The sequence below is a fragment of the Populus trichocarpa genome, chromosome 3 (genome assembly GCF_000002775.5).
Source record: "Populus trichocarpa isolate Nisqually-1 chromosome 3, P.trichocarpa_v4.1, whole genome shotgun sequence".
NCBI classification, from domain to species: Eukaryota; Viridiplantae; Streptophyta; class Magnoliopsida; order Malpighiales; family Salicaceae; genus Populus; species Populus trichocarpa.
This window is the reverse complement of record NC_037287.2, coordinates 19,487,412-19,504,642: the sequence shown is the minus strand read 5'-3', so window position 1 is coordinate 19,504,642 and position 17,231 is coordinate 19,487,412. Positions and strand designations below refer to the sequence as shown.

At 34.0% G+C, this 17,231-nt stretch overlaps 5 protein-coding genes across 7 annotated transcripts; 3 read left to right on the top strand and 2 right to left on the bottom strand.

Moving 5' to 3' along the window:
• Window positions 1-431: 431 nt before the first annotated feature.
• On the bottom strand, window positions 432-5,585 carry LOC7460270 (uncharacterized). Of its 3 annotated transcripts, none has more exons than XM_024598259.2 (7): window positions 5,379-5,585; window positions 4,768-4,840; window positions 3,350-3,422; window positions 3,168-3,261; window positions 1,729-1,848; window positions 1,563-1,620; window positions 432-1,398 (listed from the first exon to the last, which is right to left on the bottom strand). In XM_024598259.2, the coding sequence occupies exons 3-7, from the start codon at window positions 3,402-3,404 to the stop codon at window positions 868-870; spliced, it is 858 nt and encodes a 285-aa protein (XP_024454027.1). In that variant the 5' UTR covers window positions 3,405-3,422; window positions 4,768-4,840; window positions 5,379-5,585; the 3' UTR covers window positions 432-867. The 3 variants fall into 3 exon arrangements, with proteins under 3 accessions (XP_024454027.1, XP_052307743.1, XP_002304814.1); XM_052451783.1 differs by lacking the exon at window positions 4,768-4,840 and adding an exon at window positions 3,786-3,881; XM_002304778.4 differs by lacking the exon at window positions 4,768-4,840.
• Window positions 5,586-8,245: 2,660 nt separating this feature from the next.
• On the top strand, window positions 8,246-9,142 carry LOC18097170 (zinc finger protein 1). Its single transcript, XM_024598142.2, has one exon. It carries the CDS (start codon window positions 8,246-8,248, stop codon window positions 9,140-9,142), a length of 897 nt encoding a protein of 298 aa, XP_024453910.2.
• Window positions 9,143-10,812: 1,670 nt separating this feature from the next.
• Window positions 10,813-11,894, top strand: LOC7460271 (putative B3 domain-containing protein At1g78640). Its single transcript, XM_024596410.2, has one exon. It carries the CDS (start codon window positions 10,974-10,976, stop codon window positions 11,769-11,771), a length of 798 nt encoding a protein of 265 aa, XP_024452178.2. The 5' UTR covers window positions 10,813-10,973; the 3' UTR covers window positions 11,772-11,894.
• Window positions 11,895-13,999: 2,105 nt separating this feature from the next.
• On the bottom strand, window positions 14,000-14,377 carry LOC18097169 (egg cell-secreted protein 1.1). Its single transcript, XM_006385912.3, has one exon. The coding sequence runs from the start codon at window positions 14,375-14,377 to the stop codon at window positions 14,000-14,002; it is 378 nt and encodes a 125-aa protein (XP_006385974.3).
• Window positions 14,378-15,766: 1,389 nt separating this feature from the next.
• Window positions 15,767-16,576, top strand: LOC18097168 (B3 domain-containing protein At2g33720). The gene has a single exon (XM_006385911.2). The coding sequence runs from the start codon at window positions 15,767-15,769 to the stop codon at window positions 16,574-16,576; it is 810 nt and encodes a 269-aa protein (XP_006385973.2).
• Window positions 16,577-17,231: the final 655 nt, after the last annotated feature.

The window sequence follows — 17,231 nt, the reverse complement described above, 5'->3', positions numbered from 1 at the left end:
TTCATATATATACACAAATATAATAGAAATGACATGACCCACTAACCCAGAACCTGGACGGACCAGTCTAGATGAAAAAAAAAAAACCTATCTAATCTGATAAAAAAGTCAGATTGACTCGTTGAACCATCATGGGGTTGTGTCGGCCGGCTCTATCAATCTGAGTACAAACCCTCATTGCGGTTGTCTTTCAGCAAACAGAAGCCCAATCTGTGAAGTCAGGACGGTGCCCTTGTACCAGGATCCAACAGAGCAGACCGACCCTCTGAAGCCAGTGCTGCACCTGGTTGAACGGCCATGTTCCATCACCTTAACGCCCCAGCTTGGGTCACAATCCACGGGACCTGGCTCGGAGATGCATCCCTCACGGCACAAGCCTTCTAGATTTTCGGGTTAACACGTTCCTAGCAGCGTGGGATTTACTTGAAATATAGTGAAACGGCTATTAAAAGTAACGTGAAAAGTATCAGACCGACGACAGCTATACATCCTACTGGAATATGGCTAAACTAAAACAAAGAGAGTTCACATAAAACATTCTCAAACTACAGCTCCTACTAGGGCTACCCCATCCTTCCTGCATCAGATAGTTAAGTTACACAGACTATCTCACATTTTCAGAAAATCTACCACTATAGGAAGTTGTTAGAGAATGGCATCACAGAGGATGCATAAAGATGATGACACAGAATAAAAGTAGAAATTCAGAACCAGCCTTTTCCTAGGGAGAATGGACAGCGCATATCTCCGTTTTCCACCTAGGGCATCTATGTGGTTGAGCCCTGCTGTTTCTTCTCTCCTTGTCTCCATGCCTATTAATTGTGTTCCCAACCACTAATCTTTTCTAAGAGCCAGCTGATAGTAAGATCAGCCTTCTTCATCGTAATCTTCCTCCTCCTCGTCTAATCTTTTGCTGAGCTGTGCAAGCTGAAGAGGGTCAATAACCATCTTGTCCATTTCAGAAAGTGACCAACCTGGATATTCTTCATGGTTAGTTTCAGCAGCAGGCTCTACTGATGAGCTGGGGGCTGAGGTGGTGGTTGTGGTTGTGGTGGTGGTGGCGGCGGCGGCTGGTGCTGCCGCAGCTGGTGCTGCTGCAGCCTTTGCATCCTCACTATCATTAACCTCTGCATTCAGATCAAAGTTTCGTTCTGGTTGATTGGTAGCATCACTGACTCTGTTATTTTCCTTCACTGATTCCTTAGACTCTGAGCCATTGTCCATCACTACTCCAGGATTGGTGTTATTTTTAATGCTCTGCTGAACAGTTGTGCAGGATTCTGGTTCAAGGTCACGACTAGAAGACTCTCTTTCTATATTTCGAGCACCTCTTCCACGACCTCTCCCTCGTCCTCGACCTCTTCCTCTGCCACTGCTGCCTGCATGGCTCATCTCATGCTGAAGGGAACAAGGTTAAAAACTCTTTAAAATACCTCTCAAATAAAAATCATGTGACAAACTTGAAACTGCTGAACATAACATCTTCCAATGTAACTACCCTTGCAATAAACTTAAAAAGAAGGAACCACCAAAAACCAAACCAATTAATCAATGTATCCTACCATCCTGCTTCTCTTCAACTCCTCGTCACTGTCATTGCATTCATCTCCAGTGGGCTTTCTGGAAGAATTACATGCAACCAGAGTAAACCTAATTTGTTAATCCAAGATCCGCATAAAGAAAATGAGTAAAAAGGAAACAAAACAATAACATGATCTCTCCAATCACCTCTTTTGAAGAGGTCTGTGATCCCCTGTGGAATCGGAATGACCATGACTGTAGTCAGGAACCCTGCTGACAATTTCTCTCAGAAAATCAAACACGTTATAGCTCTGTACACAATGTTTTCTGCAGTTTAAGCAAGGGATTCAATTAGATCATATGCAAAATAGAAGATAAGAAAGGGGTTTAAAGGAAACATAAAAAGATTAATTACAAAAGGGACATGACGCCCCCACCACAACACACACAAACACACTCACACTTCATAGGTGAGCTACAGTTGGAGAGCGAGAGGAGAGGAGAACAAAATGCAACCAGCTTCACACATCTTGCTCAACAAACCATATGTAGATAATAAGAGCAAACCGAGGACTCTTAAACTCAATCATGTTTGGTCTCCACAATGAGGGTTTCAAAAGGGGTATTCTGGTGATGGTAGAAACTCCTAACTACCAACACACAAGCATGCAAAGAAAATGTATATAGAGGTGCTTAAAACTTGCACCAACCTGAGTTGGGCAAACAAATCAAAGACAGTTATTCTGATTAGAGCATTTTAGGAGGACCCAGTATATCCTAAGCCCATTGTAGATGCAAGTCAGATGATTTTATTTTCACTTTCAGAGTTTCAAGAAATGTCTATTTAAATAACACAAACCAATAAAATTTATCTATTTGCACCAGATTCAGGCAGAATATGAATAAAATAATTTGTAAAACTGGGTTTAGCCAGATAAGAGCCTATTATGGCTCATGTAGGAACAATCTTCACCGACTAAAGAGAATCTACATACAAAAAGAAAAAGACATATTTTTCATTTTAATTCTATTTTCTATCAATCTCATTTAAAACAAGAGCCCATGTACAAAGCCTGAGATATGGCAGAATGTATTCACTTGAATGTAAGACCAAACCAACATCATGAACTGAAAGAGGACGGAGCTCCTGAAAATCCATATGTACAGAGAAAAAAGGAAATGTACTAATAACCTGGTGATTAACCTATGAACTGATCAACCCAGCATGGTTTCAAACAACTGGGTGGTTTATTCTCAGACTAAAAAAAAATGTTAAAATTCAATGGTGGGCCTGGAACACAGTCTTGTCACCAAGCTAAGCTCATTAAACCACCGCAAAAATGCCATCTTGCAGTCCTAAAGGTACAGAAGCATGTACACATTTATCCGATATAATACCTTAAAATTCTGCTAGTCGTCCTTTTGCTTTCTTCTCCCATCCTTTTTACAGGGGAAAAAAAACCAAAAGAAAGAATCACAGCAGAACTACAATTTGCTATTTAACTTAAACCTTTATGAAAATAAATGGACAGAGCCTGAGTGCTCATAAAGAAAACCAGCATGGTGTACATATTAGGTTGCACATGCTCATCCATTAGCTCATACAAGAGAGACTCTTAGATGAATAACAGCAATTCCAGACTTACAAATGCAAAGCACTCATAGTCTTTGCTCCTCGCTGAAGGGTGATCTCATGGGTACGGTCACAGAGGTCTTGCAGAAACAATTCCAATGCTTTGGCTGCATTTATATCCAAGAAAAGCATAAGCAGGCAAACATTTTTGTAGAAAGACTGAGAACTAAAGCATAAATAGTTACAGGTACTTACAAACTAAAACAGGCACTGCCAGTGCTATCTTCCCAACATCCTCATCAGCTTGCATAATTTTCTTTATGCGAGCCTGCCAAATTAAAATTGTCCATCATACAACAGTATAAGACAAAAACTTTTTCCAATGCAATAATTTAAAATTTAAATAGAATTTTCTGTCAATTTTCGAAGAACAGAAACATCAACAATGGCACACTCAGTTTTAAGATGTTATATGGCTCTCAAATTGAAGAAGTAAAAAATGATCTAAGCAAGCCTTAAAAAAAAACTGCACAAGTTGCAGATAGCTTTTTTTTATTTTCTGAATGGCTGTATCACACCTTCAAATTTCTAGAAACTATCTATTCTGTTGGAGTTGGTGACTAGCCATTGGTGTGAAATGTGAAACTGAAGTTTGATAACCTTCTACATGCCATCCCACAAAATAACTAACCTCACCAACTAAACACTCCAACAACAAAGGCAACTTCATCTATATATGCCTCAATATCACAAGGCTGATGCCACAGCTTCCACCAAATTCTTCAAACTGCCAGGCTCAGTAAATTGAAACCAGATCAAACAGGCATTCTTGATTTTGTAACAACGCACTATGTTTCTGAAGTGATGTTGTTGAAGGGGGGAAATTATATACTTAAATCATTACAGAGTAATCAATAGCACCCCAAGTGAAAAGTTCTGTCATATCTCTAATTTGATGGCCATGTTACGATCCTTGATGGGAGTGACTAGTGAGGACTAACCAAGTATAGAATTTATTAAGATGTATTACACAATGATGCAAAGGCGTCTGAAATTGCCAGGAGCAAAGGGAAAGGGATATCTGGGAATGAGAACGGTTTAGAGGTATGAGTAAATTTTCCTTCATCAGAAGCGCACACAGTTGCTGGGTGAGTGTTTGTCTTCTAGGAAAGAAGTGGCTGCTATAGTGAGGGTATGCAAAGGCAAGGCCAAAAAAGCATAAACTACAGTGCAACCTCAGGCTAAAATAATGCATTATAACTTGAAAACAAGCAACTCAAAACACATTTAGATCAGATCCAAAATCCCCAATTCCGTACCATCAAAAACAGTGTCATGCTGGTCATTTGCAGGCAAAACAAGAGAAACATGTAGAAAATTAGAATGGTCCTAATTATAGAAGCAAAGCTAATGCTAGACCTGATCTAAATAAAATACTGATCTTAAATTACCCTAAGGTCCAAAGTACAGGTATATGAATGACCATTTTGAACAGTAACTGACAACCACAGTCAACAGCAAAATCTAGAAGAAAAATAACCTACGTCCCTCGAGCCCATCAACAATAAGATTCCCATCAACTAATTTGAAACACAACTTCACAAACCCACATGAGAAGCCTATGCCACAAACAAAAGAAAATATTAACAAGAACCAAAACCAAAAGAACGAACCTATAATTCAAAAATAAAACAGCCCCGCAATCCAGAAGAGAACACGTTCCGTGCCATTATCACCACAATAGCTCTATAATTGACACAATTACCAACTAATTAAACCCATTAATCATAAAAACACTACTTCCTCAAAAAAACAAAACACCAACCTGCCAATTTCACCTAAAAAATCACAATACTTTCAGTGAAACAATCCCAAATCAAGAAAAAAACCAGAACCAGACCATAAATCCTCATAAACGTTCTATCTTTAAGCTAATTCCAACTCTAAACTAGATACAACAATAAAAAAAAAAAACCTAAAGCAAAACGAAAATGGTCAAATTATCATCAACAGAACATCTAACCAGTCAATCTATCATCCAAAAAGCTTCGAACTTTCCCTTCTTTTTCTCAACTACTAAGCAAACCAAGCAAGCCCCAGGTCACAAAAAACCGCAAAGAAGAGAAAAAAGAGTTCCTTGCAGCCAATAGTGAAACTAACATGAACAGAACAATCAATAAATCAATTAAAAAGTTTCAAACTTTCCTTTCGTTTTCTCAACTGCAAACCAAACAAAGCAAAACCCGGATCACAAAAAGAGCAAAGAGCAAAGGTGAGAGCTTACAGCTGGAAAACGAGTATCAAGCTTCTTCTTCATGGTTTGGTCAGATTTGAAGCATTAAATAATCACAAAACGAAAAAAAAAACTGAAAGAAAGAGATAATAGAAATTATTTGTTTTTAATTCAAAGCAAAATCATTTCCTCATGATTTAACTGTAATAATCTTACAAACAACAACAAGGATAAGAAACATCGATCTTTGTTTAGATCCAAAACCTTATAAAAACAGATGTATCATTTCCATGGATTATCCATCCGTACGTGTTTGACACCCAAGAAAATAAAAATAATAAAAAGTATGATAAGGTGACGTCGCTGGCGGTTTTAGTATAACACGGACTAATAGAAAAAAGCCAAGTGTGTAAGAGGATGAATTTCTTTATTCTAAGTTGGGTTTATTCTTACATGGCGGATTGTGATTGGGCTGTTCAAAATAGGGGAAAAGTAAACAACTTTTCTTTTTGACCTTTTCTTTTTATCTGTTTGTTTTGTAGAAAGGAAAAAAAGGCATAGTTTATGGCGGTGGAGAGAATGCGATTCAAGCTCTCATATTTTTGCAATGTTTAATTAAGTCCTTCTAATGTTATTCACAATCTACGTTGGTTCAATTAGATCCAAATAATAAAGATTTCTTACAATAAGATGAAAATTACCACCATGGCCTTCTTGATCTAAATTTAAATTCAAATTAATTTTATCATCTATAATAAAATAAGAGTTAGGATAGACGAGGTATAATTTTTCATAAAAGGTATCATGAAGTTTTGCAATATTAATGATATATTGAGATTTTATTATTCTTAGCTGCTGCAACATAAATAATAATATAGATTTTTTTTATGGTGATAAATGATATTATTATTCGTAATTAAGATAGTAACCTAATATAATATGTCGCAATTATATTGATGGTTAATGAAAATTATAGTGATTTTTTTATGGGTAATTAAAATTGATTTATATTTATGACAAAAATACTAAGCATTAAAAAACTACAAAAACAAATTTTATAAAGACTATGAACTTTCATATCATATCATATGATCGTAGTATTGGACATAAGATTGAATTTTAATTAATCAAATGACTTGTGTCTATTTTTTTTATCATAAAAATATAATAATTACCTTTTAAAATCTAAAACCGCTATAATAACATAAACTGGACAAACATAATAAAATGTTTTTTTAGCTTTTATTTCTTAATTTCTTCATCTCTCTCCCACGTAAACTTTAATTTGCAATACTTCTTATGGACTTTGTTCTTGTTGAGCCTAATGTTTGATGGAAGATTATCCTAGGTTTTAAATTTAATGTGATATTTGCCATAGATATAATAGATTGTAGTGAGGCAATATTCACAAATCATGGTATAATTATGGAATAGGTGTTTATCAAGACTTCAATATCAGAAGGTCGATTGAAATAGAAAAATAAAAAAAGTCCACGTTGTCTCTTCAATAATCCAAAGAGTGATTGTAAATTTCTTTTACACTTCAAGGGCTGATCAACACAAGAAAAAAGTTCTAGGGGTAAATTGAAAAGGTTGATAAATTTTAAGGAGTAAATTAAAAATAATATTTGACTTTTTATTTGATACTCTCATGTCCATCCAAGGAAATGATAGTATGAAAGACGTCAAAGTTTACTGTTGAAGACATTAGAGAATCTATCAACATGCATCGTAGTGGATGTTTCTAGAAAGTGTTTTTATTAAAAAAAATTATAAAAAAATATATTTAAATTGATATTTTTAATATTTTTTTATAACTTTAATATGATAATATAAAAGATAAAAATTTATTTTAATATATTTTAAAATAAAAAACTATTTTAAAAAATATCCTGCAACACAATCTCAAATATATATTTAACCTAGACATTTTATATAATTTTATTTTGTTAGTGTAATATGAGATATTTTTTAAAAGAAAATATGCTAAAATGATTTTATTTTTTATTTTTTTAATATCATCATATTAAAAGACATAAAAATTATTAAGTTAATATTTTTTTTAAATAAAACATATTTTTAAAATGCACATAAAAATAGATTATATCATATTCTCAAACACCTATAAAAAAAAAGATAATAAATGAGCTACTAGCTATAAATCTTTTTCATTATAATTTTATTTTATTTTTATCATATATATATATATATATATATATATTATTTCTAAAGCATACAACTTATTAAAAAACACTATTTGTTTTTAATTTAAAGTAATTTTTTTAAGATTTTGATAAAAAAAAAACAGGTTCAATATTCTTAATTTTAAACAGGTATAGATAAACTAGTACTATGAATTGATACATGATGATTTGTGTGCATTTGACCTAGAAATTTTGTGATATTTAGGTTATAACTAATAAAAATTTATAGCATAATAGAGAAATTAATATAAGAGGGAGAGAGAAACATGAAAGAAAATTAAAGATATAATTGTTAAATAAGTGAGTGAATTCTTATAATTTGTTTAGCGAATCCAAATATTATAAGTATTTAGTATATTACATATTAAAGGAAATGTCTCATGTTTCCATAAATGTTTTTCATTAACTCTTCTTATGGAAGTTTGACTTTTCTTTAGTAATCAACCATGTTGACATAGTATCAAATACATGGCAGGAATAATTGTGTGGCAAGCCCTAATAAAATAAAATAAAAAATAAAATCTTGCAAGATTATACTCATCACTTCAATCCTTTCTCTCTATTGATGCATTGCACCAACACCATAATGGGATTAATTTGTTTCCATTGATTGAAAGATATTCATTTATTCAGGACTCAATAAAAAGAGAATATCCTAAACAAGTTTTACTTCAAATCAAAAACTTGGATCATTTTAATTTCCTTTTGTTTTCAATGGAATCAATTGGTGCAGAAAGGTGTCCCTCTAGGACCTCAAGCATCTCAGCAGCCTCCGAAGAAACATTATGCAGACATAGTGGTGATCATGATCAGAAAAACATGATCAATCTGAAGATGAAAGAGAAAGTTGTTAGTGGAACTGAACCATTAACCTTGCCCGATTCATCAAGTTCTCCTGTTTTGCTCGATTTGAAGCTTTCTAATGATGATTCTCTCGGTGGATCAAAGCTAGAATTCAATCTTTTTAGCCCTATTAATGCAGGATCTTTTCATGCAAATGAATCAATAGATGAGACTTTGAAACTAGCAGATTCAAGGGTTTTCTCGTGCAGCTATTGCAAGAGAGAGTTCTCCACATCCCAAGCTCTTGGTGGGCATCAAAACGCACACAAACAAGAGCGTGCAATAGCCAAAAGGCGTCAAGGGATGGATGTGGATGCTTTTGGGCACTTTCCATACTATCCCTGTTCAAACCCTTCAACACACCCTTATTATGGATCTTTCAATAGGTCACTTGGCATGGAGATGGATTCCTTGATTCGCAAGCCATCATCTTATCCATGGAGTACATCCTCAAGTGGGTATCGTTTTGGCCTTGGTGGGTGGTCAAGGCAGGCCATGATGAATGCACAACCGACTTCCATTGATAGGCTAAGAATGGAGAGTTTGAATTCTCTTAATGGTAGATATGGAAACTCTACTGCCTCTTCTTCTTCTTCTTCAAGGTTTGAGGACATTAATGACTTATTTCGCAACTTTGGTGGTTCTTCGTCATCAAATATTGCAACCAATAAGCCATCCAATATTGATATTGATCAGCTCCAGTTAATTGAACCTCCAAAAAGTGATCAAGCTAATCCATTAGGACTTGATTTGTCCCTAAAGCTTTAGCATGTTCTATACATATGTTGCTTTGTTATTTGTCAAAATTCACATTGACCTACAGATAATGTATACATATACATGGTTAGTTGATTTGATTGTTTTCTATTATTTCTTGAATTTCTCTGTAAATATTAGCTTAATTTAGCCTTAATTTCAATTCCTTATTTTTTGTTCTCTCTCTCTACATTGCTTTCTAAAATGTGATCTTTGCCCTTTGCTATTATTGTATTTAATTAAGGTTGTGTTGTATTACTATCTTAAAAAAAAAACCAGAGATAATTGAATATAAAGGTAATATAGTTTCAGTATCTTTTATTTTAAAATAATAAAAATTTATTTTAAAACTATTAAGAGATATATTATTTTTTTATATCTTCATTTTTATTTTTCTAACCAAACACATTTATATTTTTTTATAAATCTAGAACTAACTAAACATAAACAATCATAACTCACCAAAATGAGCTCTTGTTCCAATATTGCAAGAACTGGGATTTGGATTGCATTATACCGGTGTAACCTTGAAGAAAAGATGCCATAAAATCATGGAGTAAATTTCATCTCATCAATATTCTGCTCTTCAATAATATATATTAATGACAAAATATTGCATAGCTACGTACCTTTTTTTTTCCTTCCCTTTGTTAAACCTTGATATATATCTTCATATAATATGTTTATATATTCTTTTCCATAATTACTGGATGAAACGAATTAATTTTACCACGTTTGAAACACTAATACTAAATATTGCCACAATTAACTTGCTAAAAAAGAGAGAGAGAGAAAGATTTATTTATCATTCCAAATATATCTTACAGTATTTACTCATATAAATTGAATACATGTGGCATCCCAACTCCTCTTGGGCTCTGATCATATCTTCATAGACAAATTTTCCTTCCTAATTATTATGACAGGAAAAAAAAATACAAGTAATTAAGGAGATATGAGAAGGATTAGACATGGAATTGCAACATTAATTTTAATTACCATCGTGTTAGAGTATATAAGTAAGATCTATTCCCTTCTTATTCTTGTTTGCAAGCCTTAATCATAACTCGGAAGAGACACATAAATAAATTAGTTTTTCGAATAATAAATTTCAAATAATCAATTTATTACTTGGATTAACCATATGATTAATTATGTTTTGATGTGAAGGTATCTTCTAATTGGAAAAAAAAAAAAATATAAAGTTAAACTTGTTTAACAAAAAACCTTTTACAATAAAATATTTATAGGTGTTTCGTTATTTTTAAAATCAACTATTTAATAAAGTAATAATATTTTTTTTTAGATTTGATTAATAACATAATAAAGTAGAAGATTCTCAAAAAAAACCAAAAACCTGACCCTATTTTTTAAAATTAATTTATCATAAATCAGGTTTAATAACTATATTTATATTTCTTAATAAAAAAATGAGATTATTTTTAAAAGCCAAAACAGAAAATTATCTTGTACCTTTTAGACCTTTGAAAGCCCATGAACGATTTATAGGAAAGGGCCAAGCCCAAAATCTGTAGTGCAGCGATGCAAAGGAATCAGTGAGGAGGTCGGAAAGAGCGGGGGCTAACTGATTTTGGTTCCTGACTCGACAGAAAAACTAACCGAACATTAGTTACCGTTGACGTTGAATTACTTGGTGAAAAGTTTCGATCTTGATTTCCTAATTGCATACTGATTTTTCTATACAATCCGGACTCTATACTGATTAATTTCAGTCTATATAAGAATGCTAACCCACACCCACAAACTAAAACATATGAGAAGAAAAGATTAATTGGTTTTTGTTTATCTGTGTCTTGTTGTAGTTCTGTCATTACTTACAGCAATGGAGAGACAACAACTGTTTCATGTTTCTGATTCTTGTTCTATTCTCAAGAAAATTAAGAATCCAAATAAAAGAAAAGAATGTGAATGTCAACATGCCGAGAGAGAAGTGTTTGCTGGGTCCCCGCCACCTTTCAATGAGCATCCTTTTTGGTTCAAGAAGCCAAAAACAAGCAGCGGAATTGGTTCCATTGTTGTTGCTTCAAGAAATCCAGGGAGGGTTGTAAAGGAACCAAAGCTTTTTGATGAAAACTGGGTTTTCAAGAACTCTGTTGATAGTGATTCAAGAAACAAAGAATCTGCGGAAGAGTTGGAGAGAAGGGTGGCTTTTAATCTTAGGACGATGAGATCGTCTTTTAGCCTTGGGGATTTGCTAGAGGAGAGGTCTCGTGGGGTATCAACTCAACTAAGTCTGTATCATCATGACCCATTCGAGATCAAGAAGAAGATGAAGCCAAGTGATCTGGGTAATCTATGCAGGCTGCTTGTGTCTGCAGATTTGGTTGAGAAACATATCCTGCCTTTCTTGAACGAGGATCAAACTAAACAGGTTATAATTCCGAATCAAGAAAGGAATGGTTTGAAGGTCTGGGTTAGGGATATTGACACTGAAAGTATGCATCAGTTGGTCTTCAAAAGATGGAGCACTTCTAAAAGTTATATTTTCAATGATGGCTGGACAAAGCACTTCGTTAAAAGGAGGAATTTGGTTGAAGGAGATGAAATTGGACTCTACTGGGACAATGATCAGTCAAGATTTCATTTCAGTGTTCTGAGTAGAGCTGCTGCTACTGGCTAAGACTAAGATTTTGTATTTGCTCTTAGGTTATGTTTGATTGTTGTTTAGAATCTGAGATGCTTGCTTGTTTTATTGTAGTCAACTTCTGTTGTTATTATTCTGTTATAATCAATCCAGTTTAGTTCGAAAGATTTCTTTTGCCTGGTTTGATTTCAATCAACCAATCCATTATTCCCAGTTCTGACGTTTAACATATTCTCATCGTAGAGCTTCAAAGGCTCATCAAGCGATATCGATGATACAAGGCTAATCTAATGTTTATGACAGTAAAAGAAAAAATAGGTTAGAAGGTTAACTAATTTTCATACGGGCTGACGGTTTCTATTATTTATTAGTCATGCTTTTACTTCTTTTTTTACGAGTCAGCTAGTATGTGGCATGGGAAGATCACAGTGCATTTTTATGTCATGGGAAGGAGAACACTGCATCTGTTGCTAATTAAAGTTTCTTGGCAAGAATCGACTTTTCCTATACAGGAAGGAGGATTAGGAATCAAAAAGTTAGAAGGGATGTAATTCTGCATGTGTCTTGAGGAAGGTGTCTGATTATACAAGCAGGATCTCTAAAGGTGGCTTGGTGCATGATTCATCTCCTAATTAAAATTTAGAATTTATGGTGCTCAACTATTCCAAATGACTGTTCAGAATTGGAAAAAATTACTAAAGCTTAGAACTCTAATTTGGGATCAAATCGAGCATACAGTAGGCAATGGGGAGAATTTCTTTTGTTTTGTGGTGGGACTCTTGGCATCCTCATGGACCTAAGAAATTATGGCCGAAGGCTTAATTATGTTTGAGTCGGATTAATTGCCTACAACCTCAAAGCTTACACAAGTTAATAATGATCCTGTTCGTGTCTGCATATCTGTAGATGAGGATAGAGATCACTCATTCTTCACCTGCACCTTCATTAACAAATTTAGAACCACAACCAGAAAATTTGTAAATAGCAGCATAAACGTCGATAGGAAAAATTTCATCGCTAATTTCCGATGGAAATGATAACAAATAATTTCCACCATTAATTTTCCACAGAAATTATGATGGATTACGTTCAGTCCATAATTTTAATTACTCATCACTATTTAATACAGGAATTGCTGACAAATTATTTCCATCGACAAATGTTAATATGTTATAACGACATTTGTTCCCCTTATTTTTTTCCCCTCCTCCTCCATGCACCCCAACCCACATTTACATCTATCAATAAACATTGATAGTTGGATTTTTGTGAAGTTTCAATGCACAAAATAAATAAATCCACTTATTTTTTTTTTGTAATTCATCTATATTTTGTGTTAATTTATTGAATTTTTTTAGTAACCCGCATCTACATCTATCAATAATATTAGCATCGATCGTTTGATTTTTTGTGAAGTTTCGATACACAAAGTAAACAGACCCGTCTATTTTTTTGTAATTCATCTATGTTTTACGTTAATTTATTGAATTATTTTAGTAGTTTACTTGTATATTTAAGTGTTTTATAACTTTTTACTATGAAAAAATTATGTATTAATATATAATTTGTATGCTAGGGTTTATTTGGGATTTGAGAAAAATTGAATTTTATTGTCATTTGATGAAATTAAGTTTGATTTTATAATTTAGGTGTGTTGTAATTGAATAAATGATGATTAATTTTAATGGGTGCTAATTAATTGGATTTTATTATTAAATTGAAAATTTAAAGAAAATTGATTTTTTATAAAATTATAAAATGAATATTATTGTTTCATATTTAAACAATGAATGATGGTTATTGGATCATCCATTGCATAATTATTATTTCATATTTAAACCAAAAATGAAAGGCACCCCTTGAGTTTAATGGATTTCATATATAGTTTAAGTAGTTATTTTATTATTCAAATATTCAATCATTATTAGAGTTGTTTCTTGTTTGATATAATTATCGTTTCGGCTTAAAAATAAAATTAATTAGTTTAATTGGTCATGTGAATATATATATATATATATTGAGTGATTATATATTGGTGTTGTTAATTTCTCTTCGCAATGAAAGATCAGATAAAGAAAAAACGAGAGAGAGAGAGACGTCCACTCTTTCTCAAATAACGTCTCTCATGAGCAAAGCAAATTACTTGATCAACATAACATATATATAAAATCTAAAGCACAGAGAAAGAGTGTAATTATTCTTTATTGCTGTTGTTTTCGCTCTGTTACTACCACTAACAGCTAACCTCAAATTCCATTCAAGCCTCAAGGAACCAAAGTTTGCTTTGGAACAATCTCAACAGGCACCACAGATGGTGCTGACGGTGATGGAGTAGTGGGATCGGCAGCTTTATCACAGTAGCCTTCAAGAATTTGGCTCTCTTCAGTGGTAAATCCTAGTGTATCAATCATGTTAGGCCAGCAATGTTCACCAATGGTGCTCAAAGCTTGGCAACAGCTATGACCAAGTTGAGTCTCGCCGTTAAGGAAGAAAAGAACAATCTCCCCAGTACATGCTTGTAGTTGCAACAAAGAGTCCCAGCAGTTTGATGACTCTTCATCTAATTTTAAGCGAGTCGAAAGGTTTGAGATTGAAGCGCCAGCGGTCTTGCCTTGGCCTTGTAGCAGCCCAAGCTGCTGCATGCCAATAAAGCAACGAAAAGAAAGAGCTTAAGATTAAAAGCCATTTTGAAGGTGATATTATAGAGAGAGTGGTATTTGATCTGGCAATGGAGATTGCTGCGTGATTTATATAGGAATTATAGAGCATGCGATGTTGAATTAATTTGAACGTTACATTTCTTGAAAGTTACACACAAGGCAGGAAGGAAATGAGAGAACGTGTGGTACTTAGATCTTGGAAGGGAATAGAAAGACCAAAAGGCAATAATCAATTAATCATCCATGAAGCTTACAATTTATGGCAAATAAATCAGATTAAAATTTCTGTAACAGGCCATAATTAGCAAACACATTAGTAATATTTACTACATAATGACGGGCATAATCTTGCTGGTGCATTTAATTTATTTGCCATAAATTTTTTTCCAGCCCCCTTAACAATATTAATCTATAGTTTTAGCCTAAAAAGTAGAAAAAATGAAAAAAATTTCCCCCATAGAATAATTTTCCTGATTTGGCCCCCTTAATTTTATTTTCTAGCTCTGCTACTGTTGACGTCAACATTTCGTCGAACTCTGTCAGCCATTAACATGGGTGACAGAATCATGTTAACTCGTCGATGAAATATTTTGTTCATGATTTCTAATTTTCTAGTGGTGAACGGAATCTACATTTATGTATTAGTAACATGCCACTCATTGGTTTGAATACTGAGTTCTGTTGGGGTAAGGAAAAACCGCAGAAGAAGAATTTTCAGTCTGTTGTCATGGAGCTTGCATGGTGTTCTTTCATTTATTAGACATGGAATGATGGGAGCAGGGGCACTTCACATATCCATAGTTATAATATCTGGCTTGGCTCAAGGTCTAGCAATTTGTATATCTATGAGTTGGTCAATTGAGTTTTTAGAATAAAATGATGTTGTTTTGGACTATTTAAAAAAAAAAAACTAGAACAAAATCATTTTGAATAATTTTTTTAAAAAATAATTGTTTAGATCTTCCCTTACGAATTGCCATGTTAAATCACCTGAATTTAACCTGTTAAACTCCTCATACAGTTTAAAAGGACAGGTTCGGTAACTATGTGAAGGGCCGAGCCCAAGAGGAAGATAATATGAGATGCAGGGCGGCAACATAACGGGCGATAGGAAAAGAGCGGGAGAAAACTGATTTGATTTCCCGTCTCAAGTCTTAATAGATTTACAAACCAAATTAGTACTTACCGTTGAATTACTTGGTAACAAAGTTTCTTTCTTTTCCGAATCGCATACTGACTGACTTTCCGGACTCCACACTGATAAACTCCAGTCTGTATATTTATTAATCCACGCCCACAGAGTAAAACATTTGTGAGAAAATTTTGATTCTTATCTGTGTCTCGTTGTTTATTTTATCTGTTATTGCAACAATGGAGAAACAACAACAATTTTGTGTTTTGAGTCCTTGTTTTCCTTCCAGGAACACCAATAATCCTAAGAAAAGAAAAGAATGTGAATGTCAACAAGCCGAGAGAGAAGTGTTTGCTGGGTCACAGCCAATTTTCAATGAGCATCCTTTTTGGTTCAAGAAGCCAAAAACAAGCAGCGGAATTGGTTCCATTGTTGTTGCTTCAAGAAATCCAGGGAGGGTTTTAAAGGAATCAAAGCTTTTTGATGAAAACTGGGTTTTCAAGAACTCTGTTGATCCTGATTCAAGAAACAATGAATCTGGAGAAGAGTTGGAGAGAAGGGTGGCTTTTAATCTTAGGACGATGAGATCGTCTTTTAGCCTTGGGGATTTGCTAGAGGAGAGGTCTCGTGGGGTATCAACTCAACTAAGTCTGTATCATCATGACCCATTCGAGATCAAGAAGAAGATGAAGCCAAGTGATCTGGGTAATCTATGCAGGCTGCTTGTGTCTGCAGATTTGGTTGAGAAACATATCCTACCTTTCTTGAACGAGGATCAAACTAAACAGGTTATAATTCCGAATCAAGAAATCAATGGTTTGAAGGTCTGGGTTTGGGATATCGATACTGGAAGTATGCATCAGTTGGTCTTCAAAAGATGGAGCACTTCTAAAAGCTATATTTTCAATGATGGCTGGACAAAGCACTTCGTTAAAAGGAGGAATTTGAGGGAAAGCGATGAAATTGGACTCTACTGGGACAATGATCAGTCAAGATTTCACTTCAGTGTTCTTAGTAGGGCTGCTGCTGTGGCCAAGATTAGAAATTAGTGTTGCTTCTAGGCTATGTTTGATTGTTGTTTGGATTTTCAGATCTTGTTTACTGTGATTAACTTCAACTGATATATATAATTCTATTTTTCCTGTCTTCTTCTTCATCATAACCAAAATCACAAGAGGATCAGCTCTTCATTTTTTCTTAATCTTGCTGTGCCTTTTAACGGCCCAAAACACGTAGAGAATTCCCTAGTAAAAGGCACGGTGACAATTGTAATGACCACACAACTGATATCTTGGCTTGGCCCGTTGGCCTATTCCAAGATAGGTAAATTTTTTTTTATCTTAAGTAATTACTTATTACTGTATTCCTTTGTAATGCAACGTGATATTACTGTTGATGGAACTAGATAGGCAAGGATCATGTGAATTATCCCAATAATTTATTTATTTTTTTATCATTTTATGTAAAGGTTATATAGTGTGTTGAAATGATTGCAAAAGGAAGGCTTTTTGGAGGCAAGATGCTAAAATGATTGTGCATGGGAAATTTCCTAGCTGGTAGAGGCGGAACCACATTGAAGGGTGCGGGCCAGGGCACCCCAATTATAGACAATATTTACATTTAATTAATTCAAGTCTTTACACGAGCCTTTGGCGATGACATTGTTGGGCTGGTTTAATAACTTTGGGTAAAAGGGAATGTTGG